The sequence below is a fragment of the Bombina bombina genome, chromosome 1 (assembly GCF_027579735.1).
Source record: "Bombina bombina isolate aBomBom1 chromosome 1, aBomBom1.pri, whole genome shotgun sequence".
Taxonomy (NCBI): Eukaryota; Metazoa; Chordata; class Amphibia; order Anura; family Bombinatoridae; genus Bombina; species Bombina bombina.
Window position 1 is genome coordinate 1,463,641,191 of NC_069499.1, and position 23,518 is coordinate 1,463,664,708.

A 23,518-nucleotide genomic window follows, 5' to 3' on the forward strand; every position below is an offset into this window, starting at 1 on the left:
TTCTTCATGTTTAATAGGCCAACTGAGTATGTACAGTTGTGCAATGCAAGTCTCCATCTTCACAACACAGTCTGCACCAATAAAAACATTAGAACATATCATAATCTCCCAATATTGTCAGCGGAAATCGTTCTTTTACTTCTAGGACTTTCATGTTCACAGGTAAGTGATTACATTCCTATAATAAATTTTACAACACAAATCACCATGACAGTTTGATGGTTTTTAGAATAAAGAGATGTTCATTTTACAGCTGTAATGTAAATTAGCTGCCTCTGCTCATAAGTTTGTTTTATACCTTTATCACAAATTACATTATTACAATAGTCTCTGTTCTTTTGTTTTAGGAATCAAGCAATGCAATGGAATCCGAGATGCCCAATTTAGACAATATCTTAGACAATGCAATACGTTTGACCAAAGAATGGTTTAGAGACATATCTCAACAAAGATTCAAGCTTGGTTATTGGCATTCATATCCTAAGGAATTGCAGGTAGGTGGTACCTCAAAGGCTAGGGCAGAGCAGTGTGTCATTATTGTGCACTAAAAAGTAGGGCGGCCTTGCAGTTTACTGGTCATCATCCAAAGATCAACCAGTAGACCTCAAACAACCTTTTGGATGCACTGGAAGTGGGGGAACATGAAAAGTACTTGATGGTCACATTGTGGCTTCATGGGTTTGACTGGAAAATTTAGGACTGTTACTTATTGTCATGAAAACCTCATGATTTAGATGCTAAAGGGTTAAATTTCTTTAGCTTGTGTTCTAAAAACATTTGTTTTTTTATGTCATAATCCCTAAAAAATATAAAGAATCTAAAATATATGGTGTTTGGTATCAAAATACTCCACACAAAACAACATCACTAAGGGATTGCCTATCTGTGTATATGAAATAGATATGCATATCAGAAGTTATAAGATGCTATATAATTTCAGCCAAAGATGCTGTGCTGACATGCCGTAAAAGCGAGGGGGGAATATTTCCAAGGGCCCTCTGTAAGAAGGTTGTGTCAAGCAATTTGATATCAGAGAAACAGGTATAACATTTTGTGTCTAACAATACAAGTTGTTCATTCTACATGGGAGGCTGCTACAGCGTGAGTGACCATCTTTTCTTGCCAATCTCACTGGCACAGACATCTAAGCTAGTAAAGTATTATGTCTGTTATTTCTACTTTTTATTTTAAAAACTGTTTGCTTGTGTATAATTCTATTTGTTATCATCCTTTTATTAATAATGCACTGTGCATCATCTTTTGCATAGTAAATAATTCCTTTATTAAGCTTTTACCTTTGTCTAATATTTAAACCACGTTACTGAAAGAGACTGGTAGTATTAATTTTGTGTTTTTACAAAAAATTTTTACTTAACTGTATTCTGGGATTTAATTTGTTTGGATTTTCCTTAAGATTTCCCAAATAATAAATATTAAGTGATTAAGCTTAAAAGATAGTTTAGTGTGGGTGTTATTAAAGGGGAGTTTGGGCATTGTTTTCTAAGTATATGACAGACTAGAGAGTGTTGTTAACCCTTGCACCCACTGAACTAAGTCACAGGTTTGCCTGGAGGGGCTAGACTATGACAGATTGATTAAAGTGAAAAGGATCTGTTAACCCTTTCTGTGCCAAACAAGTGACTTTTGCAGGGTTGGTTAACCCTGGTCGTCACAAATAGGTGGGCAGAGGTGCAGATATATTTTTTATTAGATTTTAGTGCTTTGTGGATTTGCTAGTGTGAAAATCTCAGTACTAAAAGAAATTGTGACTCTCACAGTGCATTATATTGTTACACATTGCAAACAGTCCCCTTCCCTATTCTCTGTTTTTCTTTTCTATGTTATTATTTACTATGGAGGCATACCATCAGCAGACCGAGGAAATTCTGACACTGTTATGCCAGGAGAGAGATTAGATGTATTCCTGTGCAGCTTTGAAAAAGTTTGCAGACCATTCCAGCTGCTAAGGTTGCAGTGGGCCAGGTATCTTACCCCTGGTCTGAAAGGTCCTGCACTGGAGGCTTTTGCAGAACTTCCTCCAGAGTTTGATCAGGGCTATGATGCAATTAAGGCTGCACTGCAGAGGCGGTATAATCTCACTCCTGAGGTTTACAGAATGAAATTCCGTACTCTGCAGAGGGGTACATCAGAGAGCTACACTGCAGTTGTGGGAAGCCTGACAACAGCATTCAAGCAGTGGATCAGAGGGCTAAAGATTGCCACTATGGAGGACCTGGAAAATCTCATGGTTAAGGAGCAATTCATGCAGCTGTGCCCAGCAGAAGTGCAGGAGTGGGTGCTGGATCGCAAGCCCAAAACAGCATTGGAGGCGGGTGAGCTGGTAGATTTTTACACAGCTAACAGGTCACCAGTAAATAAGTAAAGCCTTTGTTAAGGGGGCATCCACCTGGAAGGGAGCTGCTTCATGACCCCCCCTTTACCAAACCTGTTGTGCCTTTTTTTTTTAATGTGTCCCCTCTGGGAAAGGAGGCGCAAGTGCTGCAACTGGGCAGGGGGATACCCGCAGGTGTTTTGCTTGCAACAAAGTGGGCCACACCAGCTCCACTTGCCCAGAGAAGATAAACTTGGCAAAATCAGCTGGAGGGAGTCATCCCTCAGAAATACTAGCATCTGTGTTGTTTGTTACATGGCCAGAGGAAAGCAGCAATGAGAACTTACAACCTGTGACTGTTGGAGATAAGTTAACATTGGGGCTTCGGGACACAGGTGCAGAAGTGACTCTTGTGCATCCAAGGCTGTTGAGCTTTAAGGACATTATTCCTGGCAGGACTGTAGCAGTGAAAGGGATCGGGGGAATGTAACTTGCAGTGCCTATGACACGTGTATACCTTGATTGGGGAGCAGGGAGAGGTTTAAGAAATGTGGGGGTATCTGACAATATTCCTAATATTGTGTTACTGGGTAATGATCTGGGTAGATTGTTATCTCTGTATATGCCTGACAATGATACAGGTGAACTAGTGACATTAGCTATGGACCCTGATGTGCAAAGGGCTGTGTGTAAAAAAGCTCAGAGACATGCTGACTAGGATGGAGGGCAGAGTGCATATGTGCTAAGTGCTGCGCCTGAACTGGGGTTGTCAGTGCTGACATGTGGAATTAGGAGAAGACGGTCTGATGGGGAGGTAAGGCAGATGGATTGTGTGTGTCTGTCTGTGCTTGATCCAGTGGAGTCAACTGAACAGAATGAAAATGTAAGAGGAGAGACTCACTGGGGAGAAAGGCAGATAGATGGTGTGGGTCTGTCTGTGCTTGAACCAGTAGGATCTGGAGAACCAAATTTAACCTTACAGTGTGAGACTGACTGGGAAGAAAGGCAGATGGATGGTGTGTACCTGTCTGTGCCGGAACCAGTAGTATCTGTAGAACAGAGATTAACTGTACAGGGAGAAACTGACTGTGAGGAGAGGCAGATGGGTGGTGTGTGTCTGTCTGTGCTTGAAACAGTGGAGTCTATAGAAAAGAGTAAAAATATAAGAGGAGAGAATTACTGTATGATTAGGCAGCTTGATGATGTGTGCCAGTCTGTGCCAGAACAAGTGGAGTCCCCTGTGGAAAGAAAGAGATGGATAAATGGGAGAAATGGCAGAAGGAAGATATGTGCTTTTCTGTACCAGAGTCAGAAGGATCCCAAATTCTGGGTGAGGATGGAAAGTGGCAAGCTGACTGTGAGAGAGGGAAGAGAGAGAGAGAGAGTTGCCCAATCTGTGCCAGAAGCAGCAGTGACCCAGAATCCAGAGTATGTGGGGGAGGAGGGCATTGGATACTCCTTAAGGGAACCCCAGAGTGAGTGTGAAAGAGTGTGGGTTACAGAGACCTCCGTAACCTCAGCTGTGATCTATAAGCAGACTGCACAGACTAGGGGAAAGAGACTGACACAGACTGCAGATACATGGGGAAGAAATACAGAGAAGTGTATTTGCATAACACCTCAGTTAAATTAATTACATATACTGATAGGGGTGCAGAGTCAGAGTTCCCAGGAGGCCCAGCAGGTAGACCCCACAGTGAAACAAATGGGGGCAGTTAGGCAACCCCCTACCAACCATAACAAAGTGCAGGAGTACAGGCATTCTATTCAGGTGGAGTGACAAGATCCCTGGGAAGTTATTCAAAAGCTGACAAAACACAATATTTTAAGAGGGTGTGGCAAGAAACTAGGCTTCACAGACACCCCTGTAACAGCGTATGATTTACATTTCAGGGACAAGATGCAAGCCTTTTTCGGAAAGGTACTTGCAAAACTCAGAGCTGCCAATGCCATATTCATACAAGAACTGTTGCAGGATTCTACTGCCAGAGAGGGAGCGTATGAGATGGGGCAGAATGTCCTGGTAACATCACCCATGAGGCATAACAAGCTACAGGCTGCATGGTAGGGTCCCTTTAATATACAGTATCTCACAAAAGTGAGTACACCCCTCACATTTTTGTAAATATGTTATTATATCTTTTCATGTGACAACACTGAAGAAATGACACTTTGCTACAATGTAAAATAGTGAGTGTACAGCCTGTATAACAGTGTAAATTTGCTGCCCCCTCAAATAACTCAACACACAGCCATTAATGTCTAAACCGTTAGCAATAAAAGTGAGTACACACACCTAAGTGGAAATGTCCAAATTGGGCCAATTAGCTATTTTCCCTCCCCGATGTCATGTGACTTGTTAGTGTTACAAGGTCTCAGGTGTGAATGGGGAGCAGGTGTGTTAAATTTGGTGTTATCGCTGTCTCTTATACTGGTCACTGGAAGTTCAACATGGCACCTCATGGCGAAGAACTCTCTGAGACTCTGAAAAAAATTTTGTTGCTCTACATAAAGATGGCCTAGGCTATAAGAAGATTGCCAAGACCCTGAAACTGAGCTGCAGCATGGTGGCAAGACCATACAGCGGTTTCACAGGACAGGTTCTATTCAGAACAGGCCTCGCCATGGTTGACCAAAGGAGTTGAGTGCGCGTGCTTAGCGTCATATCCAGAGGTTGTCTTTAGGAAATATATGAGTGCTGCCAGCATTGCTGCAGAGGTTGGAGGGGTGGGGGGTCAACCTGTCAGTGCTCAGACCATATGCCACACACTGCATCAAATTGGTCTGCATGGCTTTCGTTCTCTTCTAAAGATGATGCACAAGAAAGCCCGCAAACAGTGTGCTGAAGACAAGCAAACTAAGGACATGGATTACTGGAACCATGTCCTGTGGTCCGATGAGATCCTGTGGTCCGATGAGACCAAGATAAACTTATTTGGTTCAGATGGTGTCAAGCGTGTGTGGCGGCAACCAGGTGAGGAGTACAAAGACAAGTGTGTCTTGACTACAGTCAAGCATGGTGGTGGGAGTGTCATGATCTGTCCCTGCATGAGTGCTGCCGGCACTGGTGAGCTATAGTTCATTGAGAAAACCATGAATGCCAACATGTACTGTGACATACTGAAGCAGAGCATGATCCCCTCCCTTTGGTGACTGGGTCGCAGGGCAGTATTCCAACATGATAACGACCCCAAACACACCTCCAAGAGGACCACTGCCTTGCCAAAGAAGCTGAGGGTAAAGGTGATGGACTGGCCAAGTATATCTCCAGACCTAAAACCTATTGAGCATCTGTGGGGCATCCTCAAACGGAAGGTGGGGGAGCGCAAGGTATCTAACATCAACCCACCCCGTGATGTTGTCATGGAGGAGTGAGTGGAAGAGGACTCCAGTGACAACCTGTGAAGCTCTGGTGAACTCCATGCCCAAGAGGGTTAAGGCAGTGTTGGAAAATAACAGTGGCCACACAAAATATTGACAATTTGGGCCCAAGTTGGGCATTTCCACTTAGGGCTGTACTCACTTTTGTTGCCAATGGTTTAGACATTTATGGCTGTGTGTTGAGTTTTTTCGAGGGGACAGCAAATTTACACTGTTATACAGGCTGTACACTCACTAATTTACATTGTAACAAAGTGTAATTTCTTCAGTGTTGTCACATGAAAATATATAATAAAATATTTACAAAAATGTGAGGGGTGTACTCACTTTTGTGAAATACTGTATATTAAATCAGCTGGGTAGAGCAAATTGTGTGTTATTTTTATATGGAGGGCATCATGATGGAAAATCTACTATGTTCAAATTGCCTGGGAATGGCGTTATCATATCAAGGGGAAGCACCCTTTGATACGCAGCTGGAGTGGCTTGTGTGTCACCTCCCTTTTGCGTCTCTTATTTGGGGTAGGTGTCATGATTTAGATGCTAAAGGGTTAAATTTCTTTAGCTTGTGTGCTAAAAACATTTGTTTTTCAGAAGACGTGTTGCTTTGTTTTCCCTTAGATAAGCCAGAGCCCTTATAAATAGTTTGTAAGATGCACAAGAGAAAACTTTTTTGCCCCAACCTTTCAGTTATAAGATGTTATATAATTTCAGCGAAAGATGCGTAGCTTTATGACATGTTGTTAAAGAGAGGGGGGAATATTTCCAAGGGCCCTCTTTAAGAAGGTTGGGTCAAACAATTTGATATCAGAGAAACAGGTATAATTTGTTGTGTCTAACAATACAAGTTGTTCATTCTACATGGGAGCCTGTTACAGTTTCCCTGGCACAGACATCTAAGCTAGTAAAGTATTATGTCTGTTATTTCTCCTTTTTATTTTAAAAACTGTTTGCTTGTGTATAATTCTATTTGTTATTATCCTTTTATTAACAATGCACCGTGTATCATCTTTTGCATAGTAAATAATTCCTTTATTAAGCTTTTGCCTTTGTCTAATATTTGAACCATGTTACTGAAAGAGACTGGTAGTATTAATACTGTTTTTAAAATTAATTTTTTGCTAAATTGTATTCTTGGATTTAATTTGTTTGTCTGGGTTTTACTTAAGATTTCCCATATAATAAATCTTAAGTTGTGGCAGCTTAGAGATAGTTTAGTGTTGGTGGCATTAAAGGGGAGTTTGTGCATTTTTTCTAAGTCTAGGACAGACTAGAGGGTGTTGTTAACCTTTGCACCCACTGAACTAAGTCACAGGCTTGCCTGGAGTGACTAGACTTTGACAGATTGGTTAAAGTGAAAAGTGTCTGTTAACCCATTCTGTGTCAAACAAATAACTGGTGCAGAGTTGGTTATCCATGGTCGTCACACTTACCTTGTTGATCTTTAAATCAACAAGATAAGGAAAAATTAAAGGGATAGTCTACACCAGAATTTTTATTGTTTTAAAAGATAGATAATCCCTTTATTACCCATTCCCCAGTTTTGCATAACCAACACAGTTATATTAATATACTTTTTATTTCAGTGATTAACTTGTATCTAAGCATCTTTTTACAGCCCTTTGATCACATGACTTTTTATTTATTATCTATTGACTTGCATTTTAGCCAGTTAGTGCTGTTTTGTGCTAACTCTTAAATAACTCCCTGGGTATGAGCACAATGTTATGTATGTGACCCACATGAACTAGCAGTCTCCTGTTGTGAAAAGCAAATAAAACAACATGTGATAAGAGGCTGTCTGTAGTGGCTTAGAAACAGGCATTTAGGTTTAAATGTTTTAAAGTATATTAATATAATATATATGCAAAGCTGGGGAGTGGGTAGTAAAGGCATTATCTATATTTTTAAAACAATAACAATTTTTGTGTAGACTGTCCCTTTAAACTTTTATGATTTAAATAGAGATTGCAATTTTAAAAATCTATGTGCACGTTTATCTCTTCCCCAGCCTGCAAATACTTTGCACTGTACAGCCAATAGAGATTTGCTTTGTTTTCCGATTTATAAACTTTTTAAAACCCTAAAATGTAACCGTACTAAGAATGGTACTTTTTAACAAAATATTTTTGCTAGTTTTAGCCCAGATTCACACAGTTACTGATAATCAACAGTTGTAAAAAGTAGAAATTAGTGCTTTACAAATTGTACTTTTGTCACAGTTAGCATGAAAACAAATATATAAACACAGTTTCTCTTGCAAGGTGTATCCAGTCCACGGATTCATCCTTTACTTGTGGGATATTCTCATTCCCTACAGGAAGTGGCAAAGAGAGCACACAGCAGAGCTGTCCATATAGCTCCCCCCCTAGCTCCACCCACCCAGTCATTCTCTTTGCCAGCTCTAAGCACTAGGGTCTCTCTCGGGAGGGTAAAGTGAATGTGGTGTTAGAATTGTAGTTTTATTATCTTCAATCAAAAGTTTGTTATTTTAAATGGTACCGGTTTGTACTATTTACTCTCTAGCAGAAAAGTGATGAAGATTTCTGCTGAGAGGAAAATGATTTTAGCATGTTGTAACTAAAATCCACTGCTGTTCCCACACAGGACTGAGGAGTACCAGAAAACTTCAGTTGGGGGGAACAGTTTGCAGGGTGATCTGCAATAAGGTATGTTCAGTCATTTATTTCTAGACAAGACTGAGATAATGCTAGAAGAGACTGACAATATCCCCATGAAGGGAGGGTAAGCTATGTTCACAGACTTAGTAAGGAATTGCATGCTTACATAATAGGGCTAATATACTGGTTGACACTTATTCAGGGCAATCGATTGTTTAGCTAAGAAAAAATCGTGTTGCAAGACACTTTGAAAGCCCTTTTGGGTTCTTTCTGGGGTTATTACCCACATGGCTGTTTTTTATTCACTTAGGAGTGATTTAGTAGGCCTCACAACTCCGGAGTAGAGTGGGAGGGGCCCAATTTCGCGCCTCAGATGCGCACTTAGAATTGCAGAGAAGTTCATGCTGCTTCACATGGAGGGTCCTGCTGCTGTTTGAGGGCCTTAAAGAAGCTATATTCCCCCAAATCTGATCCCTATGGGCAGGTAGGGCCACAGCAAGGCTGTGGCAAGGTGCTGTAGTAATTTTAACCGGGTGTTGGCTTTAGGCTGCTCTGGTTTGGGCATTAAGGGGTTAATCGTTCTGAAACTTGTGGTGCAATCTTATTGAGGCTTTAGGTACATACTGTGAAAATTTCAAAAGGATTGCTGCATTGTTCACTGTTTTGTAAAATTGTGTGCTCTTTTTATCTCTTAAAGGCACAGTAACGTTTTTTTTTTTCAAATTGTGTTTTTTATTTGATTAAAGTGGTTTCCAAGCCTGTTTGTGTATACTACTAGTCTGTTAAAATGTCTGGCACTAAGGAAAATCCTTGTTCAATGTGTTTTGAAGCCATGGTGGAGCACCCTCTCAAAATGTGTCCCACTTGTACTGATATGTCCATACACTTTAAAGATCATATTGTTACACTTAAGAATGTGGCCCAAGATGATTCTCAGACTGAATGTAACGAGGGTAGCCTGTCTGCCTCTCCCCAAGTGTCACAACCAGTTACGCCCGCACAAGCGACGCCTAGTACCTCTAGTGCGTCTAACCCTTTTACATTACAAGACTTAGCGGCAGTCATGGATAATTCTCTTACAGCCTTCTTATCTAAACTACCCGTGTTACCTGCAAAGCGTGATAGCTCTGTTTTAAGAACAGATTATGAGCATTCTGACGCTTTGGTAGCCGTATCCGATATACCCTCACAACGCTCTGAAGTGGGAGCGAGGGATTTGATGTCTGAGGGAGAAGTCTCTGATTCAGGAAGGGTTCCTCCTCAGACAGATTCAGATACATTGGCTTTTAAATTTAAACTAGAACACCTCTGCATTTTGCTTAGGGAGGTATTAGCTACTCTGGATGACTGCGACCCTTTGGTGATCCCAGAGAAATTGTGTAAAATGGACAAGTACCTAGAGGTCCCTGTTTACACGGATGCGTTTCTGGTCCCTAAGAGGATTGCGGATATCGTTACTAGTGAGTGGGATAGACCAGGTGTTCCCTTTGTTCCCCCTCCTGTTTTTAAGAAAATGTTCCCCATATCTGACCCTGTGCGGGACTCGTGGCAGACGGTCCCTAAGGTGGAGGGGGCTGTTTCTTCACTTGCTAAACGCACAACCATACCAATTGAAGACAGTTGTGCTTTCAAAGACCCTATGGATAAGAAGTTAGAGGGGTTACTTAAGAAAATTTTTGTTCAACAAGGTTTTCTTATCCAGCCTATTGCCTGCATTATTCCTGTAACTACTGCAGCCGCTTTCTGGTTTGAGGCGCTGGAAGAATCGCTCCAGACGGAGACCTCATATGAGGAAAATTATGGATAGAATTAAGGCTCTAAAGCTAGCTAATTCTTTTATCACTGATGCCGCTTTCCAAATAGCTAAGTTAGCGGCAAAAAATGCAGGTTTCGCCATTTTGGCGCGCAGGGCGCTATGGCTAAAGTCCTCGTCGGCCGATGTGTCGTCTAAATCCAAGCTTTTAAACATCCCTTTCAAAGGAAAGACCCTCTTCGGGCCTGAATTGAAAGAGATTATTTCAGAAATCAACGGGGGAAAAGGCCATGCTCTCCCTCAGGACAAGTCCTTTTAAGACAAAGAACAAAGCTAATTTTCGTTCCTTTCGTAATTTCAGGAACTGCCCCGCTTCATCCTCTCCTGCTGCAAAGCAAGAGGGTAACGCTTCACAGCCCAAGGCAACTTGGAAGCCTTACCAGGGCTGGAATAAGGGGAAACAGGCCAAAAAGCCTGCAGCTGTCACCAAGACAGCATAAAGGGGTAGCCCCCAATCCGGGACCGGATCTAGTAGGGGGCAGACTCTCTCTCTTCGCTCAGGCCTGGGCAAGAGATGTACACGATCCTTGGGCGTTAGATATTGTATCCCAGGGATACATTCTGGAATTCAAGGGTTCTCCTCCAAGGGGGAGGTTCCACATTTCTCGTCTGGCTACAGATCAGACAAAGAAAGAGGCGTTTTCACGCTGTGTAGAAGATCTACATACAATGGGAGTGATCCACCCAGTTCCAATCATGGAACAAGGGCTGGGTTTTTACTCAAACCTGTTTATGGTTCCCAAAAAAGAGGGAACTTTCAGACCCATCCTGGATCTAAAAATTCTAAACAGATTCCTCAGAGTCCCATCTTTCAAAATGGAGACCATTCGGACAATCTTACCAATGATCCAGGAAGGTCAATATATTACTGTGGTGGATCTAAAGGATGCATACCTACACATTCCTATCCACAAAGATCATCACCAGTTTCTCAGGTTCGCCTTTCTGGACAAGCATTACCAGTTTATGGCTCTTTCTTTCGGCTTAGCCACTGCTCCCAGAATTTTCACAAAGGTGCTAGGGTCCCTTCTGGCGGTGCTAAGACCGCGGGGCATAGCAGTGGCGCCTTACCTAGACGACATTTTAATTCAGGCACCGTCTTTCCAAAGAGCCAAGTCTCACACAGAGATTGTATTGGCCTTTCTGAGGTCTCACGGGTGGAAGGTGAACATCAAAAAGAGTTCTCTTTCCCCTCTCACAAGGGTTCCCTTCCTAGGGACACTAATAGACTCGGTAGAAATGAAAATATTTCTGACGGAGGTCAGAAAATTAAAACTCTTAACTACTTGTCGAGTTCTTCATTCCATTCCCCAGCCATCTGTGGCTCAGTGCATGGAGACAATCGGATTAATGGTAGCGGCAATGGACATAGTCCCTTTTGCTCGGATACACCTCAGACCACTGCAACTATGCATGCTCAAACAGTGAAATGGGGATTATGCAGATTTGCCTCCTCAAATTCAGTTGGACCAGGAGACCAGAGATTCTCTTCTCTGGTGGTTGTCTCAGGACCACCTGTCTCAGGGAATATGTTTCCGCAGGCCAGAGTGGGTCATTGTAACGACCGACGCCAGTCTGTTAGGCTGGGGTGCGGTCTGGGACTCCCTGAAAGCTCAGGGCTTATGGTCTCGGGAAGAAACGCTTTTCCCGATAAACATTCTGGAACTGAGGGCGATAGTCAACGCTCTTCAGGCATGGCCTCAGCTAGCTGCGACCAAATTCATCAGATTTCAGTCGGACAACATCACGACTGTAGCTTACGTCAATCATCAGGGGGGAACAAAGAGCTCCCTAGCGATGACGGAATTAACCAAAATAATCAGGTGGGCGGAGGATCACTCCTGCCATCTCTCAGCAATTCACATCCCAGGAGTAGACAACTGGGAGGCGGATTTCCTAAGTCGTCAGACTTTTCACCCGGGGGAGTGGGAACTCCACCCGGAGGTATTTGCTCAGCTATGGGGCACTCCAGAATTGGATCTGATGGCGTCCCGTCAGAATGCCAAACTTCCTCTTTACGGGTCCAGGTCCCGGGATCCCCAGGCGGTGTTGATAGATGCTCTAGCAGCGCCTTGGTCCTTCAATCTGGCCTATGTGTTTCCACCGTTTCCTCTCCTTCCTCGTCTGGTTGCCAGAATCAAGCAGGAGAGGGCACCGGTGATTCTAATAGCGCCTGCGTGGCCACGCAGGACTTGGTATGCAGACCTAGTGGACATGTCATCCGTTCCACCATGGTCTCTGCCAATGAGGCAGGACCTTCTAATCCAAGGTCCGTTCAAGCATCCAAATCTAATTTCTCTGCATCTGACTGCTTGGAGATTGAACGCTTAATTCTATCAAAGCGTGGGTTCTCTGAGTCAGTTATAGATACTCTGATTCAGGCTAGAAAGCCTGTTACCAGGAAAATCTACCATAAGATATGGCGGAAATATCTTTGTTGGTGTGAATGCAAGGGTTACTCATGGAGTAAGATTAGGATTCCCAGGATATTGTCCTTTCTCCAAGAAGGATTGGAGATAGGACTGTCAGCTAGTTCCTTAAAGGACAAATATCTGCTTTGTCTATCCTGTTACACAAGCGTCTGGCAGAGATACCAGACATTCAAGCGTTTGCTCAGGCTTTAGTCAGAATCAAGCCTGTCTTTAAACCTGTGGCTCCGCCATGGAGTTTGAATCTAGTTCTTTCAGTTCTTCAAGGGGTTCCGTTTGAACCTTTACATTCCATAGACATTAAGTTGTTGACATTTTAAGTTGACATTAAGTTGTTGTCTTGGAAAGTTTTGTTTTTGGTAGCAATCTCTTCTGCTCGAAGAGTCTCAGAATTATCTGCCTTACAGTGTGAGTCACCTTACCTGGTGTTCCACGCAGATAAGGTAGTTTTGCGTACCAAGCCTGGTTTACTTCCTAAAGTTGTTTCTAACAAGAATATTAACCAGGAAATAGTTGTTGCTTCTCTGTGTCCTAATCCATCTTTGAAGAAGGAACGTCTTTTACACAATCTTGATGTAGTTTGTGCTTTAAAGTTCTATTTACAAGCAACTAAAGATTTCAGACAAACATCTTCCTTGTTTGTTATCTATTCTGGTAAGAGGAGAGGTGAGAAAGCGACTGCCTCTCTTTCCTTTTGGCTGAAAAGCATCATCCGTTTGGCCTATGAGACTGCTGGCCAGCAGCCTCCTGAAAGAATTACTGCTCATTCTACCAGAGCAGTGGCTTCCACATGGGCTTTCAAAAATGAGGCTTCTGTTGAACAGATTTGTAAGGCAGCGACTTGGTCTTCACTGCATACTTTTTCCAAATTTTACAAATTCAATACTTTTGCTTCTTCGGAGGCTATTTTTGGGAGAAAAGTTTTGCAAGCAGTGGTGACTTCCGTTTAAGGTACCTGTCTTGTTCCCTCCCTTCATCCGTGTCCTAAAGCTTTGGTATTGGTATCCCACAAGTAAAGGATGAATCCGTGGACTGGATACACCTTGCAAGAGAAAACAGAATTTATGCTTACCTGATAAATTACTTTCTCTTGCGGTGTATCCAGTCCACGGCCCGCCCTGGCATTTAAGTCAGGTAAAAATCTTTTGTTTAAACTACAGTCACCACTGCACCCTATGGTTTCTCCTTTCTCTTCCTAACCTTCGGTCGAATGACTGGGTGGGTGGAGCTAGGGGGGGAGCTATATGGACAGCTCTGCTGTGTGCTCTCTTTGCCACTTCCTGTAGGGCAGTGTTTTTCAACCAGTGTGCCGTGGCACACTAGTGTGCCGTGAGAGATCCTCAGGTGTGCCGCGGCAGACTGACAATCATTATGATTGTGAATGAATGTCAATATGTCATGTATAGTTTGTAGGAGGCATGGCATGACAGCACAGTACAGTGTGTGTGTATGTATATATATATATATATATATATATATACTGTATATATATCCTGTATTAGGCTACAATGTGTAATTTTGTAAAATTTTGGGATGGTGGTGTGCCACGGGATTTTTTAATGTAAAGAAGTGTGCCACTGCAAAAAAAAGGTTGCAAATCACTGCTGTAGGGAATGAGAATATCCCACAAGTAAAGGATGAATCCGTGGACTGGATACACCGCAAGAGAAAGTAATTTATCAGGTAAGCATAAATTCTGTTTTTGCGCATATGGCCTTTAACTGAGATGATCTCGCTGAGATAGACACATATAAGGAGTGTGACCTTGAGAGCTTTGCTAATCAATATTAGTTTGCAGACTTTGTTCTTTTTTCAATGTGTACATTGTATGTATCATTTTATTTATCAATAATTATTTTGAAAGCATTTTTTTCTGTCAGTTTTGCACACAATTTTGCTCAATCTCTGTGCCTGATCGTCTACTTGTGTGAGACAGACTTTTTGGCCAAAGTTTGGCAGCCATTAAACAATAATTTGTGCAGTGCAAATTATTGTTTATCGGTTCCCACCAATGTCAATCAGGGCTGATAATACTAAACCCCTGCCAATATTTAGTAAGACCTATGTTAAAAAAATCTATACTGTGTAAACTGACAACGGTTAACAACTGCATGAAATTAATTACCGGCAACTATACAAATGTGGTGTTAATGGCTTAATAATTAAATGTATCTAGACATAAGCAACTCATACATATTTTAAATGGGTAATTTTATAAAACTTTTATTTTCTTTTAGGTGTGGAGTTCAATAATTGAGGCTGGGAAAAATGTTTCTCCTAAGTGGAAAGAATCATTTCTGTCTGATTTATTAAACAAAATAAAGCAGGTAACATGAAACAAATAAATCTCATCTGCTTGATATTCATTCTAATAGTACTGTATTTTGTATAATGTGTAAATTCTGTCCTTTCTGCTTGTTTGTCGTCTGTCTATTCACCCGTCCTGGATGGAGAAGACTATATAAAAATTACGTAGGACTAAATAAGTGTTTTTGTAGTAACCTAAAAGAAGCATTAGCCAGGGAGACTTGGCCTACATGGAAGTGTAATAGATTTGCCTTTTATATTTTTATCTTCTAAACCATAGATTTCATAGTTTTGCTTTTAAGGTAAAGAAAGGCATTCATGCTAGTAAGTGAAAAATAACAAAGAATTTTTATATATTACGGGACATTTGAACACATGAATTACTTTGCAATAGAATTTTTTAAATGTAAAATATATTGGGCAAGATTACAAGTTGAGTGGCAGCTAATCTATGCTCTGGATTTAGAATTACACGTCATTGGCGAAAATATTTAACCAAAGACTTATTTCATGTGTATGGCTAAATAATCCCATCAAGTAGCAGTCCCCATGAGCACTACAAATCTCCCTAATCCCACAGCTATAAATCTCTAATTTCCATATGCTGGTATTTAACCTCTAAACCTCCATCTCCCCTAAATTGCCATAACTTATTAACAAACTAACTTCACTTAACTAACAGTTGCCCTCTATCTCCTCACTAATACCATTCTCACCTTTGCAGTCCCCACCTCCTGTTTCCCATCCACCTACCCATCTAGATTTTAAGTTCCCACGGGAATAGGGCCTTCAATTCCCCCTGTATTTTGTCTGTAAAATTTTGTCTTTTATCGTATTGTTTCTCCATTGTACTGTTATCCTTGTACCCATGGGCAGCGCTGCGGGATCTGTTGGCGCTTTATAAATAAAGAATAATAATAATAATAACTCCATTGCTTTTAACGCCAAACCTCCAGACCTCAATTCAAAACAAATGCTATTAACCCTTTTACCAGCAGACCCCCTTCGCAAAACCCTTCCTTTAAAACCCCCTAACTGCTATTAACTCCAAAGCGGACAACCCCCAAAACAGCAGGGGTCAGCATCCTTGGGCCCCCAGATGTTTTGGAACTACATTTCCCATGATGCTTAGACACTCTTTAGGCTGTTTAAGCATCGTGGGAAATGTAGTTCCAAAACATCTGGGGGCCAAACGTTGCTGTCCCCTGCCCTAAAGCAACCCTGACACACTACAACCATTTAACTGCTATAATCACCTTTGCAAATAAAAATTCTCACTATTAATCCCTCACTGCCATAACCTTTTGCAAAAAAACAAACAACCTATTAAAGGATCATTATAGTGCAAAAATGACGTGCTAAATTGTCAGAGATAGTAATTTTAGCACTAGAGACCCTGCAAGTCTGTAAATTAGAGCATATTTTCATTATAATAGTACTGTAACCCCCTGTCATATCCCTCATAACCATCCTGGCTATTAACTGCCTAACTGCCATAACCACCATCCCAAAAGACCCACTGTTAAACTTCCAAATACCGTGTGACAACCTTTCAGAACTTATTTCTGGCAAAACTCAGTCTTGATGAAATCTAGGACCTTTTTGAATCTCTTTAGAACTGCTTTATTTGTAATGCAGCTGTGGAAATCATTAGCAATAATGCTAAGAATGCTGCTTTGGCTGTTTTGGCCACACAAGCTTTATGGCTTGAACCTTGGTCTGCTTGTTTGGTCCAGGAATGGATGCTTTTATTACCACAGTTACTAAGGGTAAAGGAGCTTTTCTGATTAAATGTCTAGGTGTAAACTCAGATCCACAGGATGTTTTTGTTTCTTTTGGCAATCTAAGAATAATAAAGCTTCCTCCTCTGCTCAGAGTTGGTTACCCCAAAACCTATTGGAAGCCCAACCTTTCTTGGTCTTAAAACAAACAGACTAAGAAGTCGATCCCTGCCTCCAAATCCACATGAAGGTGTTGCTCCCATTTCAGACCAGTCTCTGCTAAGGGACAGATTCAATGTTTTTCAGCAGGCTTAAAAAGGCTCAGGATCTTTAGGTGTTTAAAATAATTTTTCAAGATATAAAATACATTTTCGATCTAAACCTCCTCAAGGGAGATTCAACCACATTTCTTGTATTACTCACTCCCCGATGTGGTACAAATATTATCTAGTAGAGCTGCAACAACTGATCGTCATAATCGTTCATAATCGATTATGAAAATAGTTGTCAACGAATCTCATAATCGATTAGTTGGTTTGCAATTAGTTGGTCTGTGCACAGCACCAGCTGCTTTACTCCAATGAGCTCCTGCACATGGTATTGTTTTATGGTTATGTCCTTAGCCTAAAGGACGTCTAGAGCCGTCTACTTTTCACTTTTTCAGGACAGCATAAGTTTACAACTACCCCTGGCTTATGTGCAACCCAGATATAATAGTCATCATTTGTATCCTATATTATAAAAGACAAGAGTTTGTCTGAAGCCGTCATGCGCAGTTCAGACAAACTCTTGCAGCTGATCGCACGCGCAGGGGTTGCAACAACGCAGCGCGAGGACCCGGCAGCAGAGATGATCGCACGCGCAGGGGTTGAAACAACGCAGCGCGAGGACCCGGCAGCAGAGATGATCGCACGCGCAGGGGGTGAAGGACCCGGCAGCAGAGATGATCGCACGCGCAGGGGGGTGAAGGACCCGGCAGCAGAGATGATCGCACGGAGAGAGAGAGAGAGAGAGAGAGAGAGAGAGAGAGAGAGAGAGAGAATGAATATCACATCACATCACACGGCCCGTGTCAACGGGCTTTAGGACTAGTTGTTTATATTTGAGACTTTGCTTTGCATGATATAGTGCCGAGCTTGTTTTTTACACCTAGCACCTAGATTGATGGGAGTTATTTTAATTGATGTGCACTATTATCTGTTATTAGCATATTGCTTGCTATTGCTGATTATATGTACTGTATAAATAAATGTGTAAGGCTTTGTCCTGTTATTGATATACAGTCCTTAGCGCTTTTGATTTGTTTTTTAGTTTTTTTTTTATATTTTTAATAAATTGTGATATGTACCAGATTCAACTTTTATAAGTATATAGCTGTTATTTTTAGAGAGGACTATATATTTTCCCATAACCTTATAGCTGGTTATTTACCATTGCATATAGATATTCAACATATTTTTTATGTTATAATAAAGTCAAGGGTTACTTTATTGAGAGGCCCCTTGCCAAGGTGGAAAACACTTTGCATTGGTGAAGAGCTAACAAAGATAAATATCCCACTTTGGTGAAATTGGCAAAACCCTACTTATGCATCTCAAGCACCTCAACACCATCTGAGTGTCTCTTCTCTGCTGCAGGAAATATAGCTGCAAACAGAGAACCAGCCTTAGCCAGAAGCATGTGGACATGTTGAGATGTTTGCATTTCAATGCAAAGTTTCTGAAAGAGTGAATAACAGAATGTTATCAACAGTGATAGTCTACTTGTTTCTAGTTCTGCCTCTTTTCAAACAGTTTGCGGTTTTGTTTTACTTAATTATAAAACTGTGCTCTGCTGCTTAAAAATTGGACAAACAGTTGTGTTAATGTAAAGTTTTAGTCTGAAGTTTATATTTGTAACACTCAGTATGTGGATTTTATTTAAAATATAGGAAACAATTATTGATTCTTTGTTTATCCGATTAGTCGATTAATCGAAAAAATAATCAGCCGATTAATTGATTATGAAAATAAGTTAGTTGCAGCCCTATTATCTAGTAACCCATAGACTACACTGTCTAAATCAGTACAAATATATATATCTATATATATATGGAACAAGAAGCGTAAAAACTAGGGCACTAGAAAAGGTGAGTCTGAAAAAATACTAGGAGGCAGAAATTCTCAATTAAACAAAAACCGAACCTTTAAGCTGCTATCCCTTTAAGGAAAATGGAGACTGAAAGGAAAGAAAAGGCTTCTTCTCTTTCAGTACACAGTTCTTTGATCTTTGATTGTGATCATAATGTATCTATCCCATGCTTCTTTCATTGCAGAAAAAATAAGTGTTTCTAATTTTTAAATATCCATATTCTTCCAAATTAAGGATAGTGGAAAACTGCTGTCTCCATTGATGAATGGAGGGGACATTAACTGATTTTCAATTATATGTTATTAGAGATTTCAGGCTATTGCTCGCTATAAATGTAAGTTTTCGCTTGAAACTAGGTAGCTTTGTGGGGACCTTATTGAATATCCATAGAGTGGGATTCACTGGCAATGGGACCTCCTGTCATTTAGAAGTTTCCTCTCCCACCAACTTCCAAACTACATCAATGGGGGGGGGGACTGCCACCAAATATGTGACATTTCCTATATTGAAATTACACCTCCAACATTTATTGATAGTTGCTTTAAAATGTTTTTGAATTGATACCCTTGTTAAATAAGCGAAAATATGATTAATATCCCCTTTGCGATAAGGGTATATCTAGCTCCTCTCTCCACCTCTCTATATAATAAGGAAGTTGTCCTGGTAGTTTTTGTTGTAACATGTTATAAATTAGTGACAATGTACCCTGTACAGGAGTCGAGGAGATACATTGCTTCTCAAAATTTGTTAGACTTCTGAGTAAATTCAATGTTTCAGAGTGTTTGTTTATATAGGAATGACATTGAGTTAACAGAAACCAGTTTGCAAAGATATCCCATCCCCTCCCAATTAATTCGGTTTGAGAGAGCAACCCGGATTCATCACCCATTTGATGGATCATTAGAATTATGCTAGAGGTTTTTTTAATACTACCCATCCCCTCTAGTCCTGGTCCAAAATCCCTGTTGTCTGTTAGGGGAGTCAAAGGGGAGAATCTGGAGGATATGTGTGGATAATCTCAGAGCACTTTATCCCATACTATGTAGGTCTCGTTAATAATTACATATTGATACTTGTCTGCTAATTTTTTATATTGTGTTTGCCAACAAAATCCTCCAAGATGCGTATTTTCAGTTAATTTGTGCTCTAGCTGGACCCCCATGTCTTACGATCAAAATTGGTGAACCAGTCAACTATTCTCTGTAAAAAGATAGCCTGTCTGTATTTGGATAGATTCGGGACCCCTATGCCGCCAGCATTACGAGCCAAGCACATAATGTTTTTATTTATTCAAGCTGATTTTTTGTTCCAAATAAATTCATGAATATATCTCTGTAAGTTTGTAAGGAAAGTCGGTGGCAGCGGAATTGGAAGAGCTTTCATCAAATACAAGACTCTAGGTAAAATGTTCATTTTAAATATGGATATCCTGCCCATCCAAGATGGGGGTTTTTTAGCTCCAAGAGGACATGTCTGCATTAATTGTCTTTTGAAGAGGTATACAATTTGCCTCAAATATCTCTAATATTGAGGGGGTGAGATAAGTCCCCAGATATTTAAGAGAAGTGTATTGGATCCCAAAAGGGCATAAGTGTCTAACGCATTGTGTTTGATCTTCAGATAGATTAAAAATTAGCATCTCTGATTTCAAATTATTTACTAAGAAATTTGAGTCAGAGCGGAATGTTTCTAGCTCAGCCATAATTATTGGTATTGAGTTTACCGGATTGTTTACAAAGAGCAGGATATCATCCGCATATAAGAGTATCTTATGTGAAGTGTGTCTAACTGTAATCCCTTCTATAGATTTGTGAGATCTAATAACTGTGGCGAAGGCTTCTACCATACATGCAAATAATAAAGGGGATAAGGGACATCTGGTTCAATTTGTAATTGGGAATGTCTCAGACAGGGTGCCATTGACTCGAACTCTAGCTGCAGAGGCGGCATATAACGCAAATATTTTTTAAATTAAGTCTTGACCTAATTGAAATTTGTATAGTATTTGTTTAAGAAATTGCCAACATACTCGATCAAATGCCTTTTCGGCGTCTTGATATTAATGTTAACGGAATTTTTTTATTATGTGATACTTGGTTAATAAGGTGCAACGCTCTTACTGTGTTGGCTTTTGCTTCTCTGGTGTAAATGAAACCCACTTGGTCTTTGTCAATGATGTCTGGCATCAAACCACTAAGTCTATTTGCTAATAACTTAGCATATGATTTAATATTTGTATTTAATAGCGATATGGGTCTAAAGTTTTCGACTTTGTCTGTTTTTTTTAACCTAATTTTGGTAACACTGAAATATGAGCTTCTAAAGCTTCTTTTGAAAAAGGGGTAGCTTCAGATATATTATTAAATAAACTCTGCATATGTGAGATTAGTATATGAGCAAATTTTTTATAATAATTTGTGAAGCCATCTGGCCCTGGGGCTTTGTTCAAAGGGAGATTCTTAATGGTGTCCACTATTTCCTCTGTGTTGAATGGTTGATTAAGTTTCTCTATTTGTTGATCATTTAATGTGGGGAGTACAATACTTTTCTATTTTCTGTTGCTTTGTAGTATTATAGGTAGAGTGCCTTGTGGAAGACCCATCAGATAAATTATATATCATTGAATAGTAATTTCTAAAGGCATCAGCTATTCCTTCCGTTGTATAGTGAGTTTTTTTATTATGATCTTTGATATTTAGTAAGAAAGATTTATGGATTCTATGTTTCAGTTTTCTTGCAAATAAAGAGCTATTTTTATTATCTGCTTAAAAGTATTTTTGATGAAGTTTCAAGGCTATCTTTTTATTATCTTTGTCTATCAGTTTTAATATTATTTGTCTATGATCTTCGATAGCCCTACCTACTTCCTCATTGGTGGGATCTACTTTATGCAGGTCCTCTAACTCTGATAGTTTAAGATATTATTAACATATATTCTGTGCTGTCTTCTCAAATAAGCTCCTATCCCAATCAACTCGCCTCTGATGACACATTTGTGGGCATCCCATAATACTCTCTGGTCAGTAGTATGGGGGGAATTGTGCATAAAATATTCATCAAATTAATTTTTTAGTTCACTGAAAAGAGATTACATCATCTATAATGCTGTCATCTTGACACCAAATATATGACAGGGATATTGTATTTGCCCACTGCAATGTGCACGTGATCATTGATTGATCTGACCATAATCTTGGATGTATAGTTATATCTGAAACTATTGCTAACGTGGTGACATCCAACATCACATAATCAATGAGAGAATATCTGGCATGTGGCTATGAGTAAAAAGTATAATTACGATCTTCAGGATGGTGAATTCTCCATACATCATGGGTTGCTAAGTCTTTGAGGTATGTTTTAACTTTTTTTATTATTTTGTGAGAAACTGCTGAAGTTTGATTGTAATTATCCAATCTGGGATTCAATGTGAGGTTAAAATCACCTCCCACTATTAAGAACCCTTTAGAAACCTCCAGTATCTTATCTGTGAGGTGTTTAAAAAACGTTTCCTGTTTGGTGTTGGAAAGATGTATCTTGTTTAATTAATATACCTACACCGTTTGTTTTGCTAATGTTGGAGGCATAGTATGATGACCCAAATTTATATTGAAATGTTTTTGGTTCCCTCCCATGTAAAAAGTGTGTCTCTTGAGGAAACACCAAATCAGCTTTTTTCTCCATGAAATCTCTAACGGCAGTAGATCTTTTGTATGGACTGTTTATATCTTTTGTATGGACTGTTTAGACCCTTTGCATTAATTGTTATTAATTGTATGGATCCTTGGGTCATTTTAGGACGTTATATGATTGCCGTATATATTGAAAGAACCTGTGTGAACCCAGAATATTTACCAAGATTCTAGGATCTTTGTTAAGTGTGGTTCATGTAATATCTGTAGTTCCTTACTTGGATGATATTTTGATTGATGCATGCTCTTTTCATCTATTTGTGTCTTACAATCAAGCAGGTTTTCAACTACTTTCGAATCTTCCAAATAGCTCCTTAATTTCTTAGACCCGTGTACCTTTTTTGGGGTTCGTAATCAGTTCAGTGATAAGCATCTGTCTCTGACAGACTAGTACAGTCTAAAGTTGCAACTTTCCTGTGTTCATCTTCAACTCAATCTTTCACCTTCTGTTGCTCTGCGCATGGAAGTTGTGGGTCTCATGTTGGCTGCCTCAGATGCAGTCTCATTTTCCAGATTTCATCTTTGGCCCTTCCAATTGTCTTCTATTTAATCACAAGACCTTCTCTGTTATGGTGGCATATTTACCATTTCTTGGCTCATGGGGCCTCTTTTCTTGGCCAGTGTGGGTAGTGATTTCCCCTGACTCCTTCCTGTAAGATTTGGAAGCAGTCTGGGGTTCTCAGAGAGTACAAGAAGTATGGCCTCCTTGGGAGGCAAGGTTACCCATAAACATTTTGGAAATCTGGGCAATCTTCAGAGCTCTCCTGCATTGGCCCAACCTCAGGCAGGAATCTTTTTTCTTCAATCCCAGTCAGCCAGTGTTACGGTAGTGGCTTACATCAATCAGGGAAGTATCCTGCAATATCAATTGGGCAGAATGTTATTATTGTTGAATCTCAACTATCTTTGTTCTGTGTGTTAATAATTGAGAGCCAGACTTTCTAAGTTGCCAGTCTACCCAAGGGAGTGGTCTCTAAATCAGGAGGTTTTCGACGAGATTGTGAGACGTTTGGGTCTGCCGGAGATAGATCTCATGAACTGTCACCTGAATTACAAACTGCTCTGTTATTGGGCTAGGTCTTAGGACCCTCA

At 40.4% G+C, this 23,518-nt stretch overlaps 1 protein-coding gene across 1 annotated transcript in view; it reads left to right on the top strand.

Annotated features, from left to right (window-relative positions):
• The window catches only part of RNF213 (ring finger protein 213), an 881,087-nt gene that overhangs the window by 415,424 nt on the left and 442,145 nt on the right, over nucleotides 1–23,518 (top strand). The window contains exons 10-12 of the mRNA XM_053706514.1: nucleotides 18–162; nucleotides 348–494; nucleotides 14,814–14,903. Of these exons, the coding sequence (XP_053562489.1) occupies nucleotides 18–162; nucleotides 348–494; nucleotides 14,814–14,903 (382 nt within the window). The remainder of the gene's footprint in view (nucleotides 1–17; nucleotides 163–347; nucleotides 495–14,813; nucleotides 14,904–23,518) is intronic.